A 27,264-nucleotide genomic window follows, 5' to 3' on the forward strand; every position below is an offset into this window, starting at 1 on the left:
GCTGTGCTGCACTGCGCCACTATTTCATAAATATGCGCCCTTACTTCACGGCACAAATGTGCAGGCACTCCCTACTTTTCATCCCATGTTCTCCCAGTGTGGCGATGGAATGGAGTCCTCAGAGGAAGCTATGTCTACAGGCTGAAGAGGTCTCGATGACAAGAGTGGAGTACCTTCAGGGTTCATGTCTCCTGCAGAAAGAATGAGGGCTGTATTTTTGGTGCACTAAGCCTTTTGCAGGCTCATCTAGGCCCTCATTTTTGGGGATGTGTCATAAGGCAGCAAAGCAAATCAGCTTACTGTGCTGCCCTACGCCAAAGTGAAGGGGCAGTAATGCACTATATTTATGCAATACGGTGCAGTCCTGTCGTTTTCCCCTGCGCTGGCACAGTCTCTGCAGAAAGCGCACCTTTCTGCACAGAAACACTCCTAAGAGGTGTTTTCCTCTTTCTACATGTTCTGAAGAAAACAAGGAAAAATAAAGTTATTTCTGGTTGTTACGCCTCACATCGGGTGTCCTAAGGTTTTGGAGCTTCCCCAGGTTGCATGCTCTTGTAAATCTGGGGAAGTGTCAAAATCCATGGGCGTCGCGTTGGAAAAACCCCTGCAACATCCAAGGAACACCTCCAGAGCTCAGAGTAAGGCAAGGCAGCGATTTGCACTGCCTTGCCTTACTCCATATCTATGAGGCCACTGAAAGACATGCATAGTGGCTTTGCTTGGCCTCATATATATGATTTTGTGATTTGCGCCGCTGGAACGTCGCGAAAAGTGACGCTCTGCCGGCACAAAAGTCTCGTAAATATGCCGCCCAGTGTTTTCATCACGCTACATGTACTATTTTGAGTCTAGTTGGGTTACGTAGATTGAGTATGCACAGATGCTTTCTTGCTTTACCCTGATACACAATCTGAATGTCACTTATATGCTGAGGCCAAAGCAGACCTTGGGGTACTTGCTGTTTCATACTGATGATATGTGGCTTACTGGTTTGGGGCAAGTCATACTGATATGCATATGGTTGACCCCCATTGAGCTAAAACATTATAAACTGGAGCCACTGTGACCCTGATTAAAACAAGGGGGCTAATTTAATGTGAACATGTCATTGCAAGTTGTGCAGAATTTGCCCACACAATAATTGGATATGTGCTATTTTCCAAAATGTTGTCCATTCCTTTACAAAAACAATCATCCCTGCAAGGCAGGCATCCTTGCACCATCATGCAAGGGTGCCTGCATTGGCACATGGCAGCTAATTGTGGGCCAGTGCAGGGCACAGGGATGCATCAAATTTTTGTAAATAGGATGCACCCCTGTGCTTTTAAAATGACGCAGCATGGTGAAGCAAAATGACTTGTGGCATCGCGCTGTGTCATTTTGTTGTAAATGAGGCCCACCAATTATTAACCTTTTATTTTTAACCTTTGCGGTGCTGGAAGCAGGGAAATGATGCTCCTCCACCCTAATGGAGGGGCTGCCTCTGTTTAAACATTGCCCAGGCCTGCCATTGCAGAACCTGTGTGTGCAGTTTAAACTGTCATTTCGACCTGGAAAAATAAAGGCCTATGTCTTCTATAGGATAACATTGGGATTACTTTACAACAATTTAGAAGTGTCATTTCCAAATGGGAAATGTAACTGGTTGATGTTTGGTTGCACTGGAATCCTAATTTAAAATCCTAATTTATGGTGAAGTCAGATTTTAAATTGCAAGCCACTGTTAGAAAGTTGGCATTTTCTTGCCTTAGCCATTTGGTGCCTCGAACCTGTCACATGCCTTGTTGTATTTGGCAGTTGGGCTTTGTGTAATCCTCCTAAACAGCAGCACACAGTGGGAGTTTAGGTGTGACTGAGTGGGCCATCACTGGTAGGATGGGAGGGAAGAGCTGGGTCCAGCCTCACTTACACCTGAATAGGCAAATTCACCAGATTTGTTGGTTTACCACTTACCCTTTACATTCCGTTGGGACTGCAGCAGATAACTGTGGGCTTCCACCGAGGGCCTATGAGCCCGTACGCATGAATAACAGTAAGAAGAAGGGGTGCTTAGAAAACAGGACCCTTGTGAAAATGTGATTAATAATAGAAAAAAGAGGAAGGTAGCAGGCCTGAGGTTGAAGGGCAGAAAGGAAAAGGAAGAGCAGGCTGGGGAATTGAGGACCACTGGGAAACATATCAGCATTTGGAACAAAGGCAAGAAGAAGGTATAGACAAAGGGAGGATTAGAAACAAGATTGTAGGGAGGGTGGGATGGATAGGCTCCATCACTTTTTGTGCAGTAAATATGAAGAAGACTTACCTTTGACTGGATGTTCAATAGGCTTAGCATCAGTTCGTCCAGCTTTTGGGCAGCTGTGGAGGTTGGCACAGGTGACACTGGTGATGATGGGTCTGGCACTTCACTGCAGAAAGGCAAAAGGAAAAATGAGGCTGGAGGTCCACACTCTAGGGACCACTGTTTAAACGATGTGTTGTTTCGTACTATTTCACGTAACCCCCCCACATCCTGATCTGCACTACCATGCCTTGCAAAAATCTGCACCGTCTTTCTATCCTAAATTCAAATACAAGCTCCTACAAGAAGCTTATCATCCACACAACATCACACACCTCCACAATGTAAGGGGCTTTTTCATGACAACCCTTACAAAATAAAAAAAACAATTTGGTGTTCAGTGGTGCTGACGTATTACTGCATAAAAAGGGTGTGCTCTCATTTCTATTATACTGCTCCCAATGAAGGCCTGGCCCGGGAACTCATGCATTATTTTTTTTAAGAATATGGAAAGGAAGGGCTTGCATGAGCCTCCCTCCCCAAGCCAGGTATTGGCCTTGTGGACCCCATCCCCTGAGGTCTATCCGATTTTATTTAATATGAGATAATCGATTGGGGAGGGGGACCTATGAGTAGCCCACATCCACGACCCAGGTCCAACAAGCATGATTGCTCTTACGTCAGACAGGGCAGACATTTTTGCCCTCCCTTCGAGAGCACAGGCAGGGAACAATGCAGTTTTCCCGCTGCAGGAGCAGAAACTAAGGCTGCTCCCACTGGGTGGTAGCACATTCGCTGTTGCTGGTTCCCATCAGCATGCTGGATGGGTGCTTGTTGGGGAGACAGCAGGCTGGAAGGGACCTTGGGCCTCCCACACATCACCCCATAAAAATTCAGCTGTGGGTGCCACCGCTAGGACCAGGAAACCCATCATAAATGCAGGAAACCGACTTAACCGCTCATAAAATATTCACTGCATCATAATGCCATGCCTGGGCTTTATATTTGAATTTTCTCATTTTTGTGGTGCCTCAAGGAGGGACAGGAGCACCATCAACAATGTATTTTAATGTTGTGGGGGGCTATCAGGTGCGCAGCAGCCCCCTTCAGAAACATGTAAAGAAACCTTGCAGTAAGTCTTCTGGATCACTGACCCTAGGAGTGCATGCCATCATTTATAAAGCACTCCCTGATGGAGCTATATGCTCTTCAGATCGAGTGTAGAGACCCTTAGTGGTTGTTCCTATGATTGCATTATTTGGCCTGAGGAGTGTTAAAGCAGGACTAAAGCATGTTTTATGGGATTTTTTTTATTAAATGTTCTTTATGTATAATATTTTAATGAAAATTGCTATAATTGAACTTTTCAATGTGTTTAATAATGCAAAGGATTATGGTTATTGATTGAATTGGCTTTATTAAAATTTTGATACATGACAAATTTGTTAATGTGATGATCTTTTGAAAAAATGAATTTGCTTGCCTTTTATATACTAATGTTCTAAACCGTTGGCAAAGCCAGTAGGTCTGCCGTATTTAAAATGATGCCACCTTATGAGGTGAGGAGTGGCTGTGATAAATAATGAAGAATGGAGGAATGATGGAAGGTAGAAAAAAGAAATTAGATAAGACAGGGAAAATTGGAAAAAGGGAGTCAGCCATGGAAGCTGAGGAAAGGCCTAGTAAAATGTGTACAAGATGGACAGAAGGTACACACTGGTGACAAGAAACAGTAATGTCATTGGCAGAAAAATAGCTGCAAGAAAGAGAGAAGGAAGTCTATATTTTGGAAGTAGGCAAGCAAAGAAAATAGAAAAGGAGAGACAAAGTGGAAGAGGAAGATATAGCTTGTGAAAAAGAATGAGGGAGATGGAACAGAAGAGAGATGGAAAGATGGGCAAACTGAGCAATGTATGGCTGAAGGATGGCATAGAGTGGGGTGTGGAGGCAGAGAGAGAAATTGGGGTAGACAGAATGGTATGAATTAGAGAAGCAGGGGAGTAAAGACAGGAATTGAGACAATATCTTTAATAAGATTTTCAACCCTTACTCAAAGTGACATTTTCTTTCTCCCTCCCATGGCAAAGAGGCCATATTTGATGCCATCAGGGGCAACAGAATGTTCACCAGCTGGGACCGTCCTCGTCGCTGTATACAATTGCCTTGCCGTATCACTGGCCTCTGAGAGATTGAAAAGTGAAGAGTAAGATGAGGTAAGAGGAAAGATGGAAAGGTTAAAGGATGGGCAGGAGGAACTTAGGAGGTAGGAAGGGATATGAAAGAATGAATCATATATAAAGAGGTCCTGAGCGAGAGGAGATAGAAAGAAACTGAAGAGTGGGGTGGTGAAAGTGAAAACTGGAGTGAAGAAGTTGAAGTTACTGTAGTGAAAATTAAATGGCCTAATAAATGTATTTGTGTATCATGATGACTCGCAAATTCTCAGATAGCAGGAGTTTGTTACTTTTTGAATGAAAGTGTGCTGGGTTCCCGGCTAACCAGGTCCCCAGCACCAGTGTTCTTTCCTTAAACTGTACAATTGTTCCACAATTAGCAACCCTTTAGGATCCATGCAAGTCCCTAGTAAATGGTACGCATGGTCCCTTGGGCATTGAACCTAAAATTGGTCTCTAAGGGATGAAGCACGAAGCATGAATTGTGCCACCCTAAGGCACCCCTCACCAAGCCCATGCAAACTGCCTTTGCAGCCTGCATGTCTTGGTGCAGAGAAAACCAAAGAGTCAACATGGCACACACCACTGTGTGCCATGCTTGCCAACACTACGTGTGGCATAGGTAAGTCACCCCTATAGCAGACTTTACAGCCTTAAGGCAGGATGCTCTATGCCCATGTGTGGGCATATCTGTGGAAGTGGATATGTCCCGGTGATATCTAAGTTCCTCCTTAGATATTACCAGGGAAGCCATAACGAGTACCTGGGCTGGACACTCGTCATTACGAGTTCCCCAGCTACATGATGGCTTTGCTGTACCCCAAGGTGTTTGGTACCAAACACCTTATCTGGATAAATCCTCACTGATGCCTGTGATGGATTTATTAATCAATGCACTCAGAGGGCACTTTAGAGGGGTCCTCTGAAAATATACTAACTGCGAGTGTGTTGACTGACTGGTCTCGATCAGCCAGCAACACATACAGAGATTTCTGAACTCCTGAGGTGAGAGCTTTTGCTCTTGGAGGCAAGGAACAAAGCCTGCTCTGGGTGGAGGTACTCACACCTCGTCCAAGCAGGATGGGCATTCCAGGGCAGGACGTTTCAAAGGCCTGCCACCTTCGTTCTGAGACCGCGGGCCTCTCCACATAGTGGAGTTGCCACCCCACTATTCTGACCCCACTTTTTAGTGGCAAGACAGGTGGGAAAATTAGTAAGATTAGGAGGTATGTCCAAAATCAGCCAGCACCAACCCTAGGGCAAGCCAGCTGATGTGGACCCCACTTTTAAGATTACTCCATGTTGTTTCGAATGGAATTAGCATTCTAGGGCCAGGGTTAGGCCCACTGACCACAGGAAGTGGTCATATAGACGGTGTAGACACCATATGGGTAGGGAGCACATTAGCTATTACCTGTCCTTCCTCATAACACCCCTAAATGGAGTATTACGGTGGTACCCCTGAACCCAAGAACTCAGATTCGAAGGATCAACAGAAGAAGGACGAAGAAGAGTCACTGCCTGGCGAGAACTGAAGGAGAAATTTGGACCTTAGTGCAAAACCCTGCAGTTCACAGCCCTCTCTCTGCGACCACAGACAGTCTCCCTTGGAGTAGAAGAGCTACTCGCCTACAGTCGCGCATGCACTGACAAGCAGAGTCCAGTCCATCACCTTGCAACTCCCTGGTCCGACCAACACCGCAGACAACCAGGAGAAGGTACTTGTGCTGTGGAAGGTCAGATCTGGGTCTCCACGGAGTGTAAATACACCAGGACCAACCGGAGCCGTGCAGCGCCAACCCCTGGGGTACCGGACGCCCTGCACCAAACACTAAGAGAGAGATAGTTGATATTTGATACTCACTGCACCAGGAACAAGCATACATCAAGGGATGTCAGTATCACTGAGATCTGCTTTGAGAGAGGCCCATCTGCTTTGATTTTGTCCCTGCCGGCATTGAGGTGCATCTTTACTCTTCCGGCCCAGCCGACATAACCACTCTGCACCGAGTCGCCCGGCTCACGTCCCAATGAACCAGCTGTTTTTTATTTTTATTTTAAAGGTTTTATATAGCGCTAGCTGGATCCAAGAGTATCAGAGCGCTTTACAGGATTTAGTAACACAGAGTAACAGACAGACTTAATACAGTATAAAAAATAAGGCAAGGCAACATGAACTTTAAGAAAGTTGTAAGTTCGGGAGATCAAAATCAGGTATCCAATCAGAGATAGTAGATCAAGAAGACAGTGAATAATAATATAGTGTGTCAGTAGATGGAGGGGCGAGAGAGTGAGGCATATTTGTAGAGGGGAGGGAGGGGGTGAAATTATAAGTAAAAGGGGGGCAATATAAACAGTGAGCATGGGGAGAGTTCGCGGCCAGAGACAGTAAGTTAAATTAAGAACCCCAGTATTTGTTGAGAAGGAGCAGCTTGAGGTCTTTTTTAAAGCAGGAGTAGGAGGGGTTGCAACGTAGATCTTTGGGAAGGGTATTCCAGGTGGAAGGCGCATTACCGGAGAATGAGCGAGTCTGAGTTGATTTCTTTCTTTGCAGAGGAGGGACAAGGACAAGAGCGTTAGTGCTCCTCATTGTTCTAGAGCACCCAGCTATTTGAAGTTTGTCTGTGAGGTAAGAGGGGGTATTTTGATGAAGGGCTTTGTGTTTGATGCAGGCGATCTTGTAGGCGGATCTGCCTTCGATCGGAAGCCATTTAAGGTTTTTGAGAACCGGTGGAGATGTGATTATAGCGCTTACTGTCAGTAATAAGCCCGGCTGCGAGGTTAAGAACGGATTTGATAGGGGCTAGGTGGCCTTTAGGGGTACCAGCAAGAGTGGCGTTACCGTAATCAATTCTAGACAGGACTAATGATTGTACAACTGATTTAAAGTCATCTGCTGGGATGAAGGGTTGAATTTTTTTTAAGGTGGTGTAGTATGAAGAGAGCACCTTTAGCCGAGTTTTTTATATGGGGAGTAAGACTGAGGTTCATATCAACGGTAATACCAAAGGATTTGACCGAGTTGGAGATGGCAAGAAAGCAGTTGAGAGCTTTAATGTCCGTGATCCAGTGTTTAATAGGGAGCGAGTTGTTCTTGGGAGAGAATAGGATGATTTCCGATTTTTGGGGGGTTTAGTTTGAGGTGATTTTGATGGAACCACTGTTGGATCTTAGTCAGGGCATCGTTAAGATGTAGGACGTTGTCATGTGATTTGATCTTGTAGTATAGTTGTGTGTCATCGGCATAGAGGTGATAACTGATTTTCGCTTGTTTGAGAATGAGGGTAAGGGGTTCCATGAAGAGGTTGAATAGAGTGGGAGAAAGAATGGAGCCCAGTGGAACGCCCAAGGAGACAGGCTGAGGTTTAGAAAGGCAACCGCTGAACTTTAATTTGTTGAGTTCTATTTTGAAAAAAAGTGGTGAACCACTTGAGAACATCACCGTCAAAGCCGAAACGGTCTTTGAGAATTTTGAGTAAAGCGTCCTGGTTAACAGTATCAAAGGCTGCAGAGAGGTCAAGAAGATCGAGGAGGGAGGATTCGCCTTTGTCAAGGGAGTGATGTTTGTCATCAGTAATGTTGAGCATTGCTGTTTCCGTGCTGCATCCCTTTCTAAAACCTGATTGGAAAACGTCTAAGAGGTTGAATGAGTCGATATGTTTATCCAACTGTAGCAGGACACATTTTTCGAGGGCCTTGGATAGGAAGGGAAGGTTGGAGATAGGGCGCAGGTTGTTTAAGTCATTGGGGTCAGCTGCTGTATTTTTGACGATGGGGGTAATTTGGCCCAGTTGGAGGGAAGCAGGAACACTACCAGTGGCAAAGGACGAGTTGATGATATTGGTCCATAGAGGGGCGATGATGTGTTTTAGTTCTTGTACCAGATGAGCTGGAAGTGGATCTCTAGTATGTGAGGATGGTTTAATTTAGGTGATGATGTTAAGGACATCACTTTCTGACACTGGACAAAAATTGTTCCAGGAAGCATTTTTTTGGGCTGGGGGGCAGTAAGGCAAGGTTCGTAGTGGGTGATAGAGAGGGGGAGTTGGGAGGAATCAGGGAGGGGGATAGGAGTGGAAGAAGGCTCAGGGGAAATGTTATGGAGGGGTGTTGACTATGTGGAGGGGGAGTTACGGCAAAGGATTCGTCAATCTTGGTGATTTTATCAGAAAAGAAGCTAGTAATTTCTTCGCACCTCTCAACCGTAGCTAGTAATTTAGGGGGAGCTGAGGTTGTTTGGTTTTTGACAATGTTAAAAAGCTCACTAGGACGATTCCTAGCCCGATCAAGTTGTGTACAGAAGAAGGAAGCTTTTTAGTTGAAGATGTGTTTTTTGCAGTTGGTCCTTGCAGCCCTGAGGAGGACAAGATTCGAGGTGGAAGGTTGCTGCCTCCAAATACGTTCGGTCTGTCTGAGAGCTCGTCTCTCTTTGTTAAGGTCAGTATTGAACCAAGTTTTGGAGGGAATCGTTTTTGGGAGTTTTAATTTGGCAGGGGCAATTTGGTCAAGGACTTCAAGGATAGAATTATTGTAATGTTCAATAAGACCAGTGGTACTTTGGGAGAGAGGGGAAAGCTGTAGGCGAGCTTTGATTGTAGATTCCAGCTTGCCAGAAGGAATAAGGTGAAGATTTCGGGTTAGCTTCTTTTGTTTGTTGGTGTTAGATGGAGGAGGGGGCATAGAGCTGTTAATCGTGAAGAGGATGAGGTGATGATCGGACCAGTCAATGGGGATAATATGGGAAAGAGAAGCCAGTTCCTTGTAAGTAATAATTGCATCAAGGGTAGCACCTTTGGAGTGAGCAGGAGAGGTGCAGAGTTGTGTCAAGTCACTGATGTCAAGTAAGTCATTGATGAGGGTCGTCGGTTTTGTTCCAATGGAGGTTAAAATCCCCTAGGAAGAGGTTTCTAGATTTGGAGAGTGAAGATTGAATAAGAAGGTCGGACAATTCCTCGGCAAAGGAGAGAGGATCGCCAGGGGGTGGTAGATATTATGTAGGCAGATAGGAGGGGAACCCTGTACTGCAAGTTCAGCACCTAGGTATTCAAAAGTGGATAGGTCATGGTGGTGGACAGGTGAAAGTTTAAGTTCTTCTTTATAAATTATAGCAAGGCCTTCTCCAATTTTGGAGCTGTGCCGTCGTGCTCCAAAACACCTTGCAACCTGAGCCCCCGTTTGGGAGCCCTCAGACTTGATAGCAAGTTCACCTGTGCAGCCTTTTTTCAGGTGGTCGCCTTCCCTGTAGCATGCCAGCTACCAGCCTTACCAACACCCTGCTCATGGTAGAACACAGGTGGTTCCCAAAGAACTGTTGGTAGTACTTTGAACCTTGGCCCACGTCTATTCCGATCCACGATGGTGAACCACTGAACCCAACTACACCTACCTTTATGCATCTTTGACTTTTCCTCCCTTAGGATTGCATTGTGTGTAAAAGCGCACAGCTTTGAACATTTTACTTACCTGTAAATATTTCTATCGAAATCTGTACTTACCTTTAAACAAAGTTATTTAGGTTCAAAATATATATAAAAAGAAGTGTTATTTTTCTAAATTAGTCTTGGATTTATTCTTTGAGTGTGTGTGTCTCATTTATTGTGAGTACAACAAATGCTTAGCGCTACCCTCTGATAATCCTAACTGCTCGCCCACACTGCCACAAAAGAAAGCTTTAGTGTTATCTACTTTAGCCGCTGTAAACCAATTTGGGGACCCACTGGAGTCTGCACAATGTACTTCTTTTTAGTACACTATATCAAACGTGTGTTTGTTGTGTTATGTTGTGTGAAGGGGCAGGTTATTCCAGGCTTTGGGGCAAAGCAGGAAGAGATATGAGTACCAGTTCTTTTTCTACATATGCAAGCTATGTGTGAGAGTTGGAGTCTGCATGAGAGGAAGTGTATGGTGGGTGTGTGGAAGTTGATCCAGTTTTTGCAGTAGGGTGGTCCAATGTTGTGAAGGGCTTTGTATGTGTGTGTGAGGAGTATGAATAGTGTGTGATTGTGGACAGGGAGCTAGTGGAGGGCTTTGACGTGCGTTGATTCTGATAAAGCGGGCATGTAGTTCAGCTTGCTTTTGACATGGGGCTGGGTGAAAGTTCTGCGCGTGGCGATAGGAAGCCACTTAGGATCTTTTTGAGCATCTTGAGTGTTTGGAAGCAGTAGACTATGTTCACTTGGCCAGACATAGCAAGCTGGTTGTCAACTACTATCCAAAGATTCCTAGCCTGGATGGCTGGCGGGCTGTAGGTCTGAGTTCTGCAGGCCATCAGGTGGAGTCCCAAAGCAAGGCCTTTGCCAAAGATTACTACTTCCGTTTTGTCCATGTTGAGCTTAAAATTGATGGTTTTCACCCATCCAGTGACATCAGACATGCTGGAGGAGAAGCTGGTCTTGATGCTGGGTGTTTTGTCAGAGGGGAGAGTTTGATTTTGCTGTCATCTGCATAAGCTATTACGGTGGCTTCATGCGGACGATGATGCTGATGAGATAGGTCAAGTATATGTTGAACAGTGTAGGGCTGAGTTGTGATCCTTGGTAACTCTGTAGATGAAGCTGGTGGCAGCTGAGGTGAAAGGAGTTAGGCTGACTGGTAGGATGTAGTTTGTTAGGAAAAAGCATATCCAGAGGCTCTATGTATGTCAGCTTCGTGGATATTTTGAATGAGGATGTGGTGGGTGTTGTAGGCAGCGTAAAGGTCTAGAAAGATGAGGGCAGCAGTGTCACCTTCATCAATCGGATCTCATCAGTCGCGGCGATGAGAGGGGTCTCAGTGCTATGGCTAGGCCTGAATCTGGATCAAGTGGTGTTGAGGAGGTGTTTTTCATTGATGTTGGCAACTAGTCAAGTGTTGGTGATCTTCCCCATGATTTTTGCCTTATAAGGTAGTAGGGAGATCAGTCTATAGTTGGCGAGTGAATGGTTTCTTCAGGAGGTGGAGGACTATGGCATGTTTCTAGGTTGACTGTATTGATCGAGTCATTCAGAATCGTAGTGTGGGCAGCCGTCCAACAGTGCTTCGGGGTGTTGAACCACATAATTGTTGGGGATTTCTTGTATTGTGATCATGGACTAGGCGGTCAAAGTGGCCCTCCACAGTTTAGTCATAATAGGTAGGAGGGCTGCAAGTGTGAGTGCTTTTTTGACAATAAATCAACTAACTCTTCTGTTGAGAAGTAAGGGCATGATTTAGATCTCAGCAGATGGATTACTCTGTCAAAACGGTGACGGATATCCCTTAGGCTAAAATATAAATCCCATTATATCCTATGGGATTTATATTTCAGCGAACATGATATTCGTTTTCTTTGTGACAAAGTAACCTATCTACCGAGATCTAAATCAGGCCATAAGTCATTTCATGCTACTCTTAAGAACCCCTTTACCGGAGTTTCAATTCAGGGGACTTCTTTAGCTCCAATAAACAATCTTTCTTTAAGATTAGCTTACGCATAGCCTTTCCAAGTGAAGGATTCACTACACCTCTGCTGTGCTCATTATGAAAGGAACCTTTTGTAGGGATTACCACCATCATGGCCATTCAAAGAGTGTTTATCTAGGGTGTTGAACACTCTACTCAATGCCAGATGCCTGTAAACCACATGTGTTTGACCTCTCTGCAAGGTCACCCCAAACATTTTGCATTCACCCCTCCTGTTTTCTGAACCCCTTTTTTGTTGGCTTTTAGGACACTGTGCAATTTACCACTGCTAACCAGTGCTAAAGTGCTTGTGCTCTCTTTAAATATGGTGAAATTGGCTTGCACTCAATCAACACATTTAATGTAAGTCCCTAGTAAAGTGGAACTACAGGTAGCCTGGGCCGGTAATTTAAATGCTACTAGTGGGCCTGCAGCACTCCTTTTGCCACCCACTAAAGTATCTTTTTAAAACATGTCTCACGCCCGCCATTGTAGACTGTGTATGCAGTTTTAAATTGCCATTTTGACCTAGAAAAATCAAAATATTACCTATCCTAAAACTTCTTTTCTAATAGATATAAGTCACCCAAGGGTAGGGCCTAAACAGACCATAGGGCAGGGTGCAGTATATTTTAATAAATTGGACATGTACTTTTAAGTTTTGCATGTCCTGGTACTAAAAGACTCTTAAATTCATTTTGTGTTACTGCAAGGCCTACCTTTCCCATAGGGTAAGATTGGGTTACCTTATTACAGGGGTCTCCAACGAGTAGCTCAAGAGCTACTGGTAGCTCGCCAGTACCTTCAAAGTAGCTCTCTGAGGTGAAGTCAAGCCCAATATCAATTTCAGAGTAGGTGCCTATTAAAAAAGGCAGCACTGATCATCTCAAGACGCTAAGAGTGACAGCCAGCCAAACTTATCACAGTAACTCATACTAACACTCAAACACACACTGTGCCAGCTTATAGGACCTGCTACATGACAGTCTGTATCCAATCTCAATATAATTAAGCCACAAGGAGATTGACCATGTTACAGTCCCTCCTTTATCAGTCACAACATGTGTTTGAACAGTGCACCATCAAAAAAGTATGGCAGCAATAGCCTGAGCCTGACCCACCAAAGTGGGGGACTGCAGAAGTCAGAGTGAAAATGTGTCCGTTAGATGCATGATCAGCTCAAGACCTGAGGAGAACAGGGTATGATCCAGACCAGAGAAATTTAAGAGATTCATCAATATTTATGTGTGTGCCCATAATAAACACTATTGCTTCCTGAAACTATGCCTGTGCCAAGAACCGCCAAATATATATGCTAGCCCCATCATAAGAGTGTTATATTTGGCATAATTGTGTCCATTCTTGACATAATAGTGCCAATGGCATAATTATGGTCATCCTTGACTATTTTACTATTTTTGGTCTCGTTGTGGCATGCTGGCAGCCACCATAGACCTACTCTGAGCATGACTGGCCTATATGTACCTATTTCTGGCATATTAATGGTCATGACTGATATGTGGTCTTATCCCTAATCCTTCTGGTTTCCAGCCTTGGCACAACTGTGGTCCTAGTTTAATGGTGGGAATTACTGGCATAATCCAGGCATCCGTGGTGCTATGGTGAGCATCCATTATGATATAATGGGGTAACCCACAATTGTCCACGGACCTGGGTAATGATTGGTATAGGAAACAACGGTCCTAGACTTCTTTAAAGCTACAATTCAGTTATGAAAAACATTCATTAGTCAAAGGGCATCCGGTACATATAGAATTAGCACGGTATCCTTAATGTACCACCATTTTCTTTACAATGCAAACAAGTATATCCTCAAAAGAGACAAAGACACAAAATATCGCTCCAATAGTGACTGTTTATTATTTAGTTACTTTTATACCAGATCACCATATTCAATGCTCCAAATTGAGAAAGAGGTTGCTCCAAGGGGAGTTTGAAAAAGGAAAGTGCTCGTGAGGTAGGACAGATATAAAGGAGAGGAATCCAAAAGGCAAATTCAATAACCAATCAATTACACATTCTGGTATCCTTAGTAAAACAGGTTGTGGTTCATAGTGGCACCAGTTTTACAGATAGGCCAGTCCCTTATGGATTTACAAATATTAATTTCATGATTTTCTGATGATGCACAGAGAACATTCATCTGTGAAAGGCAGGCTGGGATGATATCCGGTACAGGCCCACTGGGGGGGGGGAGTGTCGACGTTTCGACCCTGGTTCAATGAGGGTAATTTATATCCTCTAGACACAAGAGCAGGGTCAGAGCTTAAAGAGGTCCAGCACCAAGCATTGCTAAATAATTGGCCTATCAAGTCAACATTGAGTCTTGGTGCAATAGGTTTAGGATGTGACCCACATACACCCTAAAAAGGTGATAGAAAACCACCGTTATCCAAAGCTAAGAATTAACCCAGCACCCAAGCGATATATTTTCTTATTTATATAGCTGTCATAATACAACTTGTTCTGGTGACCCGCCTGCAGAAGATATAAATTACCCTCATTGCACCAAGGTCGAAACGTCGACACTCTCCCCCAGTTGGCCTGTACTTGATATCATCCCAGCCCTGCCCTGCCTTTTCACAGATGAATGTTCTCTGGGAGTACATGATGACAAGCTGATATTTGAGACTATGCATTTCTCAAAACCTGATATTTTAAAGGCAGTTTTAGTTTTCAAAAATGGGGTTTCTTCTGGAAAATTGAGTTTGTTTGCCCACAGTGGAAAGTAGTATTAGATAGAAAAAGGTGCATTTTCAGAAACTGGTGAATGATAATTCAAGCTGAGCTGGGGAGAAGTACTGATGTGCGTATGTCCTTTGTGCCACTAGGCATGTCAAGATTTGAATGTTACTTCATAAGTCAAGGGGAGGCATTTAATATTGAAGTACTTTTTCCCAGCATTTCTGCTGGTAAGCGCACTTGGTATACTTGGGTGGTAACTACTGAAAATCTTGCTTTGGGTGGTCGTAGTGTAGTCACTATTTTACAGGTATAAAATTTGCTAGTAGCTCGGGAAGACTTTCTTTGAGCAGAAGTAGCTCTCACTACAGAAAAGGTTGGAGACCCCTGCCTTATTAGATTTAATAAGTAATAACTTTTGATTGGGAGTAGGTAGGAATGCCAAGTTTGGTCTCTAAAGAATTGTGATGTAAAACCCCCTTTAATGAGAAAGTCTGATTTAAAGTCACAATTCTGTAAGCACCACTTTTAGAAAGTTGGCATTTTCTTGTCCTAACCTTTTAGTGCCTGCAGCCTGCTCCTGGCTCACATGACTAGGTGTGAGTGGCTGTTCGCCTTGTGTATTCCTCACAGGCAGTCACACAATAGGGTCTGGGTGTTGGCAGGATGGGCCATCGTGAGTCAATAAGGGGGTAGAGGAGCTGTTACACACGAAGGACTTCACACTTCCCTTTTGTGCACGCAGGCGGACTTTGATCAGGACAGAGATGCAGGGAATTCCAGACTCCTCTTTAGGGGAGCGACTCCAGATATTTCTTCCACTTCAAAGTGGGCACTAAGTATAAAAAGAGGTCTCTCAAATCCACTCTGCAGTGTACTCCTGGACCTGTGCATACCAAAGAAGGACTGCCCTGCTGTCAGAGGACTAACCTGCCGTCCATCAATTGTGTGTCTTTTGCTTTCTCACCCTAAGTGCGCCAGGTATGCCCAGACGTTGGTCCTGGGCTCACTGGCCCACTGGAATCAAGCTATCCTGGCTGCAGAGGGGTGAAACCCCGAAACCGGTCCTAGGATGCTTGTTTCCAGGCCAGGGAGGACCAGGCTTGGCAGTTCGGGCTGGACTGTTCCCATGAGGCACAGGGTCAAGACTGATTTGCATGTGGCCAGGTCTAAACTGGGATGGCATGGTGAGCAAAAGACTGATGGATATAACCAAGATCTCTGACTGGGGGGTGAATGTTTTGATTTGTTCTACATTCCGTCCATCAATTGTGTGTCTTTTGCTTTCTCACCCTAAGTGCGCCAGGTATGCCCAGATGTGGGTCCTCAGCTCACTGTGCCACTGGAATCAAGCTATCCTGGCTGAAGAGGGGTGAAACCCCGAAACCGGTCCTAGGATGCTTGTTTCCGGTCCAGGAAGGACCTGGCTTGGCAGTTCGGGTTGGACTGTTTCCATGAGGCACAGGGTCAAGACTGATTTGCATGTGGCCAGGTCTAAACTGGGGTGGCATGGTGAGCAAAAGAATCATGGATTTAACCCAGATCTCTTGACTGGAGGTGAATGTTTTGATTTGTTCTGCATTCCATCCATCAATTGTGTGTCTTTTGCTTTCTCGCCCTAAGTGCGCCAGGTATGCCCAGACGTGGGTCTTGGGCTCACTGTGCCACTGGAATCAAACTATCCTGGCTGAAGAGGGGCGAAACCCGGAAACCAGTCCTAGGATGCTTGTTTCCGGTCCAGGGAGGACCTGGCTTGGCAGTTCGGGCTGAACTGTTCCCATGAGGCACAGGGTCAAGACTGATTTGCATGTAGCCAGGTCTAAACTGGGGTGGCATGGTCAGCAAAAGAATGATGGATTTAACCCAGATCTCTTGACTGGGGATGAATGCTTTGATTTGTTCTGCATTCCGTCCATCAATTGTGTGTCTTTTGCTAACCTGCCGATTGAGGCCTGCCTTGCAGTCTCGGAAGGAAAATTGGGCAAGCAGCCTTCATACCGGCATAAGTGACTCCAAGAGTCAGCTGATTAAGCTCCTGTTCTGAGCTACAGAGACACAAGATGATGCAGAGGACTCCCTGCAACTGCCCGGCTGACCTGCAGTGCCGGACCCGCCTGGACCTGCAACTGTACCAGCCTGACCCTGTTGACCACTGCTGGAATTCCTGATTCCCAGGAGGTAACCCTCAGGTCCTGGACACTAAAGTGTGGCACTGAAGTATTGGAGTCTTTATGACCACAAAAGTGCCCATTCATGCCAAGATCTTGCCACCTGTGACAACGCCAACAAGAAGCTCGGGTGAACCCAACTCTTTGCGCCATAACAACCACCAGCGAGACCGGCAACATGAGATCTGAACTTCTCGCTACAGCAGTGACAGCAGACACAAAGCTCCAGCAACAAACGTACGTGATGCTTGACAGTATCTTTGCTTTACAGCGACGACCACTAGCAATGCCCAGCCTGCTCTTCGCGCTACAGCGATAACCATCCACGACACTCTCCCTATTCCTCTCTGCTTCCCCCACCGTAAATGGAAATCTTGATGCAGGACTTTAAAATGTAACTTTTTCACCAGGACTAATCTGGCCCCTGTATCCAGCCCATGCGCCATCACAATCGGCTTGAACTTGTGACTTTCACCCAGTCTCGCATGACAAGTGGCATTTAGGCATTACTCGTACCTTAAATCTTTGAAAATGCATATCTCTGGTTCTACAGATTGGATTTTCATCATTTTGCTGTCAAGTAATTTATTGAATGTTGCTCTATTTTCCTAAATTGGGATTCTTCTTGTGTTGTGTTTTCACTTTATTATTGTTTGTATGCTGTATAAATAATGTATACATTGGCTCTAAGTTAATCCTGACTGTTTTTGTGCCAAGCTACCAAAGGCTTAAGCACAGGTTAATTTAGTGACTTCTTGTGGTGTACCCTGACGAGGATTGTGGATTTTGCGTGAGTAGGGTTTCCTCTCCATCGACCGATAACCAGATTTCTCAGAACAACCTACAGTCCCACATAAGTAAACCATGAGCCTGGTTGATATTGAGTCAAAACATATCCATTTCCCCTTTGTTTTTTGTCCCAGACCCTGAATGTTTTTCAAAGGCATCTCAAAGCCTTACCCAGCACCAATGCTCATTTACATAACAGAAAACCACCAATCATCATTCAAGACACCTACGTGTATACATGATCCTCTCTGTCCTTGGGTAGTTGGGTGATGTACACGGGCTGCACCTGCGGAGAGAGAGAAGGATGATAAGTTAGCTGTGCTGTCTTCCGCTCTTGTCTGGACAATTGTTTCTTCATAGACTGTAAATAATAATTTCTAAGATATACTAGTTCCTTGGAAGTTTAAAAGACAGGCATAGGTAACAGGATTTATAATAAGTACCAAATTGAGTGAACACTGACAACTCTCATTAACATCTCATCTAAAAACAATTATTTTATGGTCAAAATTGTCTATACTTTCCCTGCCAAAGGTCTGCCACTGGTTTATTCAGGTACAGCTCTCTGTTGAAGAACTAGAGAGTTAAGGATGACAGGTTTTCAGACTACTATTTTACTTCCTATCTTCCTGAGGACCTGAGAGAAAGCCCCTGACATTGATGTAGCAGAATATTTTAGGAAGTGCAGTTATGTGATACAGCACAATGTTTATCAAAGCTTACGCCTCTTAATAGATCAACCCTAACATATGATGAATAATAATTTGCAGGTCCTAGACAAGGGCACCCTTCTCCATCCTGGTGACAATTAAGCCTTTTAGGCATTCCATTAGCACTAGGAATTCATCATGTTTGGTGCTTAACTTATCAACTATCTGGAAAAGTGCAAAGGAAGGTTTGTATCTGTGCAGATCACGTGAGTGTTTTCAACACTGTGAAAGAATTTAAAAAATAAAGACGGAATTAAGGAAAGGTCCATGAGTGGTCACAGAGCTGCCAACTAAGACTGAATGAAGCCAAATTAAAATCATGCATTCAGAGTTCAGACACAAATTATTTATGGAAAGACTTTAAGAGGACTTTTAGTGAATGGGGGGACTTGATGTTATTCTATCCAGTGAGTCCAACATTTCCAAACAGAGTGAACAGGTAGTACAAGTAGCCCAGGGAATGCTGTTGTCATAGAATGTAAAGCACACAGTACAGATCACATTGATGAGCTCTCATCTAGTGAACTATGTGAATTTCTGATACTCACATCAGAGAAGCATTGAGAATTTGGATAGCTGCCTCTTAGAAGCATATGATCTCACAAAGCAAGAGTTTGCAGAGAGTTGCAGCACAATCGCTCTTGTGCCTTTTCTGCATGGTCCCCCCCACATTTTTCGGCTTTTTGTGGATCTATTTTTGTAGGCATTCGAACTCTGTGCAGTTTTGCATGGTCCCCCCCACATTTTTCGGCTTTTTGTGGATCTATTTTTGTAGGCATTCGAACTCTGTGCAGTTTACCTCTGCTACCCATGAGTAAAGTTCATGTGCCCCCTTTAAACATGGTGACATTGGCTTATTCCTAAGAAGCACATTTAAGTTGACTGCAAGTCCTTAGTATATGGTACAGAAAATGCCCCCAGAGGCCACAGATATGTTGCCATCCTCTGCAGTGGGAGTACAAACATGGAAAGGTAAAGACATCTCTTTCAAATATTAGTAAGTCACCTCAAATTAAGCCTTGCAGCCCACAAGGCAGGATGCATGGTATTTAAAAGTGGAACAGGTAAAAAATTAATATTACCATGATACTACAGTGACAAGGTCCACAATGCTATGTTTACTGTAGCAGGCCTAGCTGTCCTATGTAGAAAGACAGAGTACAGATTAAAATACTAATACATCCCCCAAGGATCATTACTCAGTCCCTTCCGCCTTAACATGAACATGACCCCCTTGGCCAAAACTGTCAGATAACATGGACTCAACATAATTTCCTAAGCCCATTACACCCAGCTCATCCTCTCGCTGTCAGAAGACCCCTACGCCACCAGAGCCAACTTTCACAGATGAATGATGAGCGTAGCTGACTGGATGAAGGACAACTGCCTTAAGCTGAATACAGACAAGACAGTAGTTCTCATCTTTGGGAATAACACCTCGCCATGGAATGATGCATGGTGGCCTGCGGAACCCGGCACACCCCCTGACCCAACAGACCATGCCCACAACCTCTGCATCATCTTAGACAGCAAGCTATCCATGACGGAACAGGTAAACACAGTCTCATCTGCCTGTTTCCCCATCCTATGCATGCTCCACAAGATCTTCAGGTGGCCCCCAGTCAACAGCAGAAGGACCATCAAGCAGGTCCCCATTACCAGCAGGCTGGACTACGGGAACACACTCTACATAAGAATCACCAAACACCTCCTGAAAAGACTACAGACAATACAAAACTCAGCGGCAAGACTCATTCTCAGCCCACCATAAGAAGCTACACTGGCTCCCGATCGAGAAGAGATGCCAATTTGAGATGTTGACCACGCATACAAAGCCTTGCACAGTGAAGGACCAGCTTACATCAACAAACGCATGACCTTCCACCATCCGACTAGACACCTACGATTTACATCCTTCTTCCTCGCAGATGGGTCTGTGAGTGCCTGAACGGGTCTGTGAGTGGGATTATCAGTGTCTGAGTGGGTCTTTCAGTGGGTGTGTGAGTGCCTGCATATGTGAGTGGGTGTCTAAGTATATGTATGGGATATCAGTAGCTGTGTCAGTTACTGGGAAACAACAGAACGGCACCTGCCCCTTTAATCCAACAAGAGTCTGCAGTTTTGCACAATATATCTACTCAAGTGGAGTACTTTCTTTTGGTAAATTAGTAACTGCTACCTCATTGGGTAAATGTCCAGTGTGTATTCTACACTACATCTGTGCAATCGACCATGAGGAAATGTCTCCAGTGACCTTGTCTGCATTTCAGCAATGTGGTTGTTTCTTGTGTGTCTTTATCCATAAATCGGTGATAACATGTATCCTCCTATAGAGTGACAACGAGGGTACTTCCTCTTAGCTATATGAAGCATGGAACGAGACCCCAATTTCTGAATCTTCAATGTTAAAGGCATAAATGAAACCTCAAAAGAACACAAAAATCAAGAATAGGAGTATGGTCCCTTGAAAAACCGGCAACACACTTTGGGGGTGTAAAGATCAAAGTGATCCGGACGTGACAAGCGGTTTCATTTATACCTTTAACATTGAAGATTGAGAAATTGGGGTCTCGTTCCACGTAAATTCGGCAATATACATGTTACACTTTATTGGGAGTCTTTCGAGCCTCGTACGCCTTTGGTCTCATTATCCTGCAACCTTGATTGACTCTTAGCCCTGAAGAAGTTCCTGTGGCAAAAGGAACGAAACGCGTTGGCTATTTGCTGTCTCTTAAATGATCTTAAGAATAAAAGAAGAACTTTTGGAATATACTTGCTCATTTGGACTTATTTTATTGAGTGCACCTTCCTTTGTGCAAAATTTCTTGGATTATTTAACATCTAACAACAACAGATGTTGGAAGTAGCTGCACCAAATTGTCAATATATGTATATTTAAGAACCTAAGTGCTTAACCTTGGTCCGTCGTTGTTGTTCTTCTTTTGTGCATTTTTAACTGGCTTCCTATTGAGATGCATTTTCAATGCTTTCTGTTTTTGCATTGGGTAGTTTATGATCTGAATCCCATACATCTTAGCTCTAAATATTTCGTTCACAAGCAGTCTCAAACAGTTCATTCCTCATCTCTTGTGATACTTCAATTCCATAAGATCCACAAGGTTCACCTGGGTGGCAGGCATTCTCTTTCTTTGCTTTTAAGAACTGGAATCTCCTCCCATTATCTTAATTGTTTTAACAAAATACCTTGCTTTTTCACCAGAGTCTCAAAACTTTCATTTTTCTATTCCTAGATTTTTTAATTGGCCCACCATTTAGCGTAAACTTAGACATCATGGGCAGGCAAAATTGGAAACCATCCACATTGATGCCAAGTTTTCAGTTTGCTTATGTGTGGCAGTCCATGGTTTCAGTGTACTTAGGAGTGACATTCTACAGCCAAATGTGTAACACTTTGAGTGCCACTTATCTTTTAGTGTGTGTATTACAATCAATGACTTGCATAGTTAAAGTGCTTCCTCAGTCTCAGAGTGGGACCTCGTAGAATTATAAACAATTAAAAACCCTCCTTTTCAGAAACTAAGCACCTCACCCCCTCCTCAGAGTACTTTGCCCTCTACTCAGCGCTTGGACGCCCTTGGGCAGCAGCCGCGCTATACAAATCACCTTTTCATTTCATTTCATTTCATTTCACAAGTCACTATTCTCTAATGTGCCAAACAGGATTCAATTATTTTTCTCTCTGGTTAAACACAGACAGACATCTACAGAGAGACTGCATTACATTTCCCACCGATTAATTGATCTTGCATTTATCTTTCATTTAAAGAGCGTGCAACTGCGTTAGGTATCTAAAGTTGAAAGAGCAATGAAAATACAGACAGAATCATTTTGTCCTTTTTAGGTCTCGGCTCTAGATGGCACGCACGTGCTGTCTCGGACAGAGACATGCTGTATCTACTTTGAGGGCTTACAGCCGGCCATAAGTTTCCCATTTTCTGGCACCATTGTTGCGCGAACAAGACCCAAAAAAGGGTATCAAAGTGCTTCACAATATTGAGTAACAAATTCTAGACAGTTTGGTAGGGTCCTAACAGATAGAGATCTGGCATATACGAAGATTGGATAAGTACAATTCGATAAAAACATGCTAAGAAGACATAGGTATTTCAGTTCGGTGCAAAAAGGACAAGTTCAAGTACGTTCTCCCCATTTGTCAAGAGCATGCATATGTCATGCCTCTTCTGGTATTTAACCCACCCGAAGAGCACCAGCCAACTACTGTTGAACATATGCAGCGGTGCCATTTTATACATTGTTTTGGGACTACTTTTTAGGTTTTCCCTGCACAGGGCTGTGCTAGCGAAATCTTTTGTATTAGATATATTTTAAAAGGGAATTACATCCTGCCCCCTTGCTTTCATGCTTTTTATTGGTTCCTGTGCTTGCCACTTACTTTTCCTCAGTTTCCATTTGCTGTAGCACACTGCTTCCCTGTTCTCGTGTTGTTCCACTCATGTGCTTCTCTTATGAGTTTCTCTTCGCCGAAGTACTGCTTTTTCCTGCACAGCACGCATTTAGAGCATCTATTTACAGCATCTGGCTGCATGCATTTCAAGATCTCAACGCTGCACCCTCTCATATGAACTGCATGTGCCTCGTCAGTTTCATGTCGGCTCTTATTATTATTATTACTTTTGTCCCGCTCACACAGCCTGACTTTAATATGGTCGCCTCTCAGGACGTTGCCTAATTTGTCTTCCTGCCTGTACTTTTATTTTATGTTTGCTCAATCTTCTTGGACTTGTTATTCATTGTCAGTGTTGAATATTTTTAGTTTGGTTATTTTAACTTTGTTAAGGTTTTATTTAGCAAAATGTATGTGTATTTTGTTTATCGTGTGTAAAAAGATGCATGGTATGAATGGAGTATTTTTTTCATTTCATTTCTATGCACTGGTTGGCTTTGAGTCACATGGTATGCACTAACCGCACAGTAGCATTTGCAAGCATTCGGCACACCTGCTTCAACTAATAGAGCATTTGTTGATGGATCGGTCAATTTCACTTCAGCTTCACTCTCTAGATAAATTGAGCAATTTAGCGTATGGCACACCCTGGCGCCAGTCCAGAGGTGCTCTCCTCCTGTATAGAGTGCACTGTGCACCCTCTCTTCGCACTGTGCAGTCTGCCCCTGGTGTCACACACCATTCTCTCCCCATGTTCCTCCTATCCTTAGTTTGAACTGCTCCTCCTTGCTATCCTCAGTCCTGGAGAGTCCTGGAGTTGTAAAATGAGGGTCTCACGTTCACAGACTGTTTCCTTCCTGCCACCTTGCCCTCTCTCCAGCGACTTGAACCTGTGCTCACACAGGTCCTGCAGAGCCACCCTCCCTGTGTGAGTGGGCTTTGTTTTTCTGCGGATGTGCGTGTGAGACCCAGCCCTGCTTCATTCTCTCTCTCACTCACTCATTCTCTCTCCACAGTCTGCTTCTCCTACTTCTGCACTCCCCACTCCCTCTTTCACTTTCTGTCTTAGGTCTTTTCTCCTCCAAACCTTTTCTCTGCTTTGTCTCTCTCCCTGCTTTTCTGTTTCATTTCTCCATCCCACTTTCTTCCTTGCCCTCCCTTCCCTCTCTTTTATTTCTGGCCAGTCTGTCTTCTGCTCTTTCCTCCCCCTCCCCGTCCTGCTCTTCATCTGCATCTTTGCTTTAATTTGTCTTCAAGCCTTCGTCCAGCTCTTTTTACCTCTCCCTGTTGATGCCTAGTTTTCTTCACCCCTCTTTATCGTCTCTCCTATCCCCCTTCCACTTTTTCCACTTTTTCCACTCTTTCCTCCCTGTTCCTCCATCTTCTCTTTGCTCAAGGTCCCTGACTCTTCCTCCCTTCATTACTTTTCTCCTCCTCCGTCTCCTCTCATTCTTTCTTTCTCACTTTCATACTCTGTTGATTCATGCACCTGTTTTTTACCCCCTCTCTTCTACTACACACTTTTTCCTTCTGTGTCCCTCCTAGCCCTTCCTGCTCGTTGTTTACTGTAAACTATTCTGCCCATTCCCACTGCCCTTTGCAACACTATCTGCCAAAATAACACCCATTGCATTTTGACACTGCTCCAGATTTACAAGGTTGTGTAAATCTGAGGCAGCGCCAAAAACTAACACCATGCAATAGCAGGCATTAGAATCGCGCAACAAGGAGAAATACTTTTATTTCTCCTCGTTTTCTTTCTTTTTCTATGTATGATGCATTCTGCAGAACACATAGAAAGAGCAAAATGCCATTAATGAATGCTTATGTCCAGGAAGGTGTCTCTTCCTGCACATAGACAATCACTAAATAATGACGACTTGCTACTTTTATATGTGCTGCAGAATGCAACACACATAGTAGTTGCAAATAGCTATTATTCATTGTTTATGAGTAGGAAGGGATACATTCCTACACATAAACAATCATTCCCTGCAATGCAGACACCTTTACAATATGGTGCAAGGGGGCCTGCGGTGCCGCTAGGCAGCTAATTTTAGTGCCAGTGCTAGGGAAAACATAGAGTGTGCACCGTATTGTTGTAAATATGGAGCATCCCTGCATGTCAGAGCTCAGAGCTCAGCGCTGCCAAATTTGGCACAGCTCAGCGCCCCAACATTTCCTTGCAAATATACTCAGAGTTTTATACTGGCGTCACACCTAAAGTTTCAGCCTCTTACATCGAGAAAATTATTTTTCAGGGATACAATATGTTCAGTGATGCACCAAATGGAAGAAACGTTTCTGAAAACAGAATGCAAAATAAAATGAATGTGCTACATTCATAATTACAAAAAAATTAAAATCCTAGTGCAGTTATTTGTTTTTTGATGAAGAGAGCAACATTTGCATATACGACTTTTGTTTTCAGTGTTTTAAAAATGAAAGTCTGCCTCTCCCTGTCACTTGCTCACACTCTTTTGCTCGCTATCTTTCTCTCTTGCACACTCTCTCCCTCTCACTGAAAACTCTCCCTTTCCCTATTTTAGTCATGTCTCTCATTCTCTGTCTTTCTCTGTCTATTTCTCTCGCTCGCTCTCCTTTTTTTTTTAAAAGAGTTTTATATAGCGCGAACTAGACCCGAGACATCAGGTATCAGAGCGCTTTACATGAGCACCAGTTTCGTTACATGAGGACACATTCTTTTGTTTTTTTTGTTAGGCACGGGGTGATTAAGTGATTTGCCCAGAATCACAGGATGTTGAGCGTCGTTGCCGAGACTCGAACCCAGTTTCCCAGCTTTGAGGTATACCGCTCTAGCCGTAAAGCTACATCCTCTTCCTCTTTGGGCCACATTTACAAACCTTTTCCACTGGCTTTTAACCTTCTCCCAAGGTTTTTTGATCGATTAACTTTACAACACAAAACCTGTTTTACGCTGGAAAGTTACCTAATAATAACGCAAAGCCGCGCAAGGTGCGGCTTTGAGTTACTCTGTGTTGGAGGGGCATTATATGGGTGGTGCATGGTCCTTCCCGTGCTGCCAATCATGCTTTATGACACAACACCTTATCTACTAACAATAGAAGGCAGGGTTTAGCGCCAAAAAAATATTTCTTTCTCATTTGCATACCATGCCACTGTCTGGTTTAACTAGTAGCAGTCACAGGTGAAAATAGCAAGTAGCCAGCAGTGTTTCCACTGAATTAAATATGTTGGTGCTTATTTGTAAGCCCCTTGTGTCATTTTTAACATGGGAAAAGTGACGTAAGGGTGGCCCATTCGGGCTTGTAAATTAGCCCCAAAGACTCTTTCCTTAACTAAAAATGAGGGTAGAATCAGGTCGCACCTACAATATAAGCATCATTTTACAGTCGAGGTGCCTGAAAAAGAACGCTTTTGATTGTTATTTGGCGCGCGAGAATGCAGAAGTGTTAAAGTGGAGAACTCTTTCTTGTCGAGTGAAGATCGGTTCAGTAGCTTCTCCTATATTACCATCTAGTGGCCATATGGTAGAACTGAGCGCTTTGCCTTTTCTGTGTTCTTTTTTAACCTGTATGCATTTATCACAATTGATTCGTAGTTTGCAGCCAGTACCGACACCTCAACCTCCACATACAACTGCAGTCTAAATGTCTTTCTTAGACTAACAGTAAAAGTTTATCTAATACGTAAATGCATGCAATTGTCAGAATGTTTTATATGCTGAAATAAAAGCAAATACATTCTATGAGAGAAAGAAATATATTTTCGAAATACATGTGCATCAGAAACTGATCTTTCTGACACTGTCCTGTTTACCTCTCGATAGTGTTGCAAGAGAAATAGTTTCCACGGTGGCTGTTATGCCAACTTCAAACTAAATTTACTTTAATATTAACTTGCATACAATGCCTTAAAACCTATAAACGTGTCATATTTTGAGCATTATTCTATCAAAATGTTAAAATTATTCATACACACTCTTTACACTACTGTTCCATGTATATCCAGCTCGCCTCGAAGCGCTATACGTTAAACATAGATTTGGAGTCTTCTGCTGGTATGCACTTGATACAATAAAAGCCGCGCTGATCTCGGTGTCAAATCATCCAATAGTTGAAAGTAAATCCACCCGTTCCTCCTGCCTTCATTCTATTGTCATTTGAGATGGCTTCGCTTTGAACTATCCATGCGAGAATCAACTTTGTAAATCTGACGTCATTCCTTCCGTTCAATATGCTGGTAAAAATTAAGGGGCACTTTATTATTTAAATTGCCCTGCGCTTCTTCTTCTCACCCCTCGGATGCAGAATTATGAGCAACTGAGCTGAAGGACTGGTTTTGTCACTTTTGCGCTTCACTGTGACTTATGCAGGGCCGGCTTTAGTACTGGTGGTGCCTTGTGCGACAATGTTTGTTGGCGCCCCCCCATGACCACCTAACCACGGATTCCCTCACTACCAACATTTGACAAGGCCTCCCAAGTCACCATAACCACTGTCTCTTAGATTCATTTAGTTTTCTACCACCCCTCATACCAGTTTAGGGTCTCAGAACACTTTACATCACACATACGTTGCACGGAGACAATCATGCGTGTGTAAATCAGGGTATA

General features: G+C 43.9%; 1 protein-coding gene across 1 annotated transcript in view; it reads right to left on the reverse strand.

Moving 5' to 3' along the window:
* LPXN (leupaxin) overlaps nt 1–27,264 on the reverse strand; it is a 294,439-nt gene that overhangs the window by 160,265 nt on the left and 106,910 nt on the right. The window contains exons 3-4 of the mRNA XM_085651802.1: nt 17,762–17,817; nt 2,303–2,405 (exon numbers count right to left, since the gene is read on the reverse strand). Of these exons, the coding sequence (XP_085507928.1) occupies nt 2,303–2,405; nt 17,762–17,817 (159 nt within the window). The remainder of the gene's footprint in view (nt 1–2,302; nt 2,406–17,761; nt 17,818–27,264) is intronic.

Source organism: Triturus cristatus, chromosome 4_1, assembly GCF_964204655.1.
Source record: "Triturus cristatus chromosome 4_1, aTriCri1.1, whole genome shotgun sequence".
Classification (NCBI taxonomy): domain Eukaryota; kingdom Metazoa; phylum Chordata; class Amphibia; order Caudata; family Salamandridae; genus Triturus; species Triturus cristatus.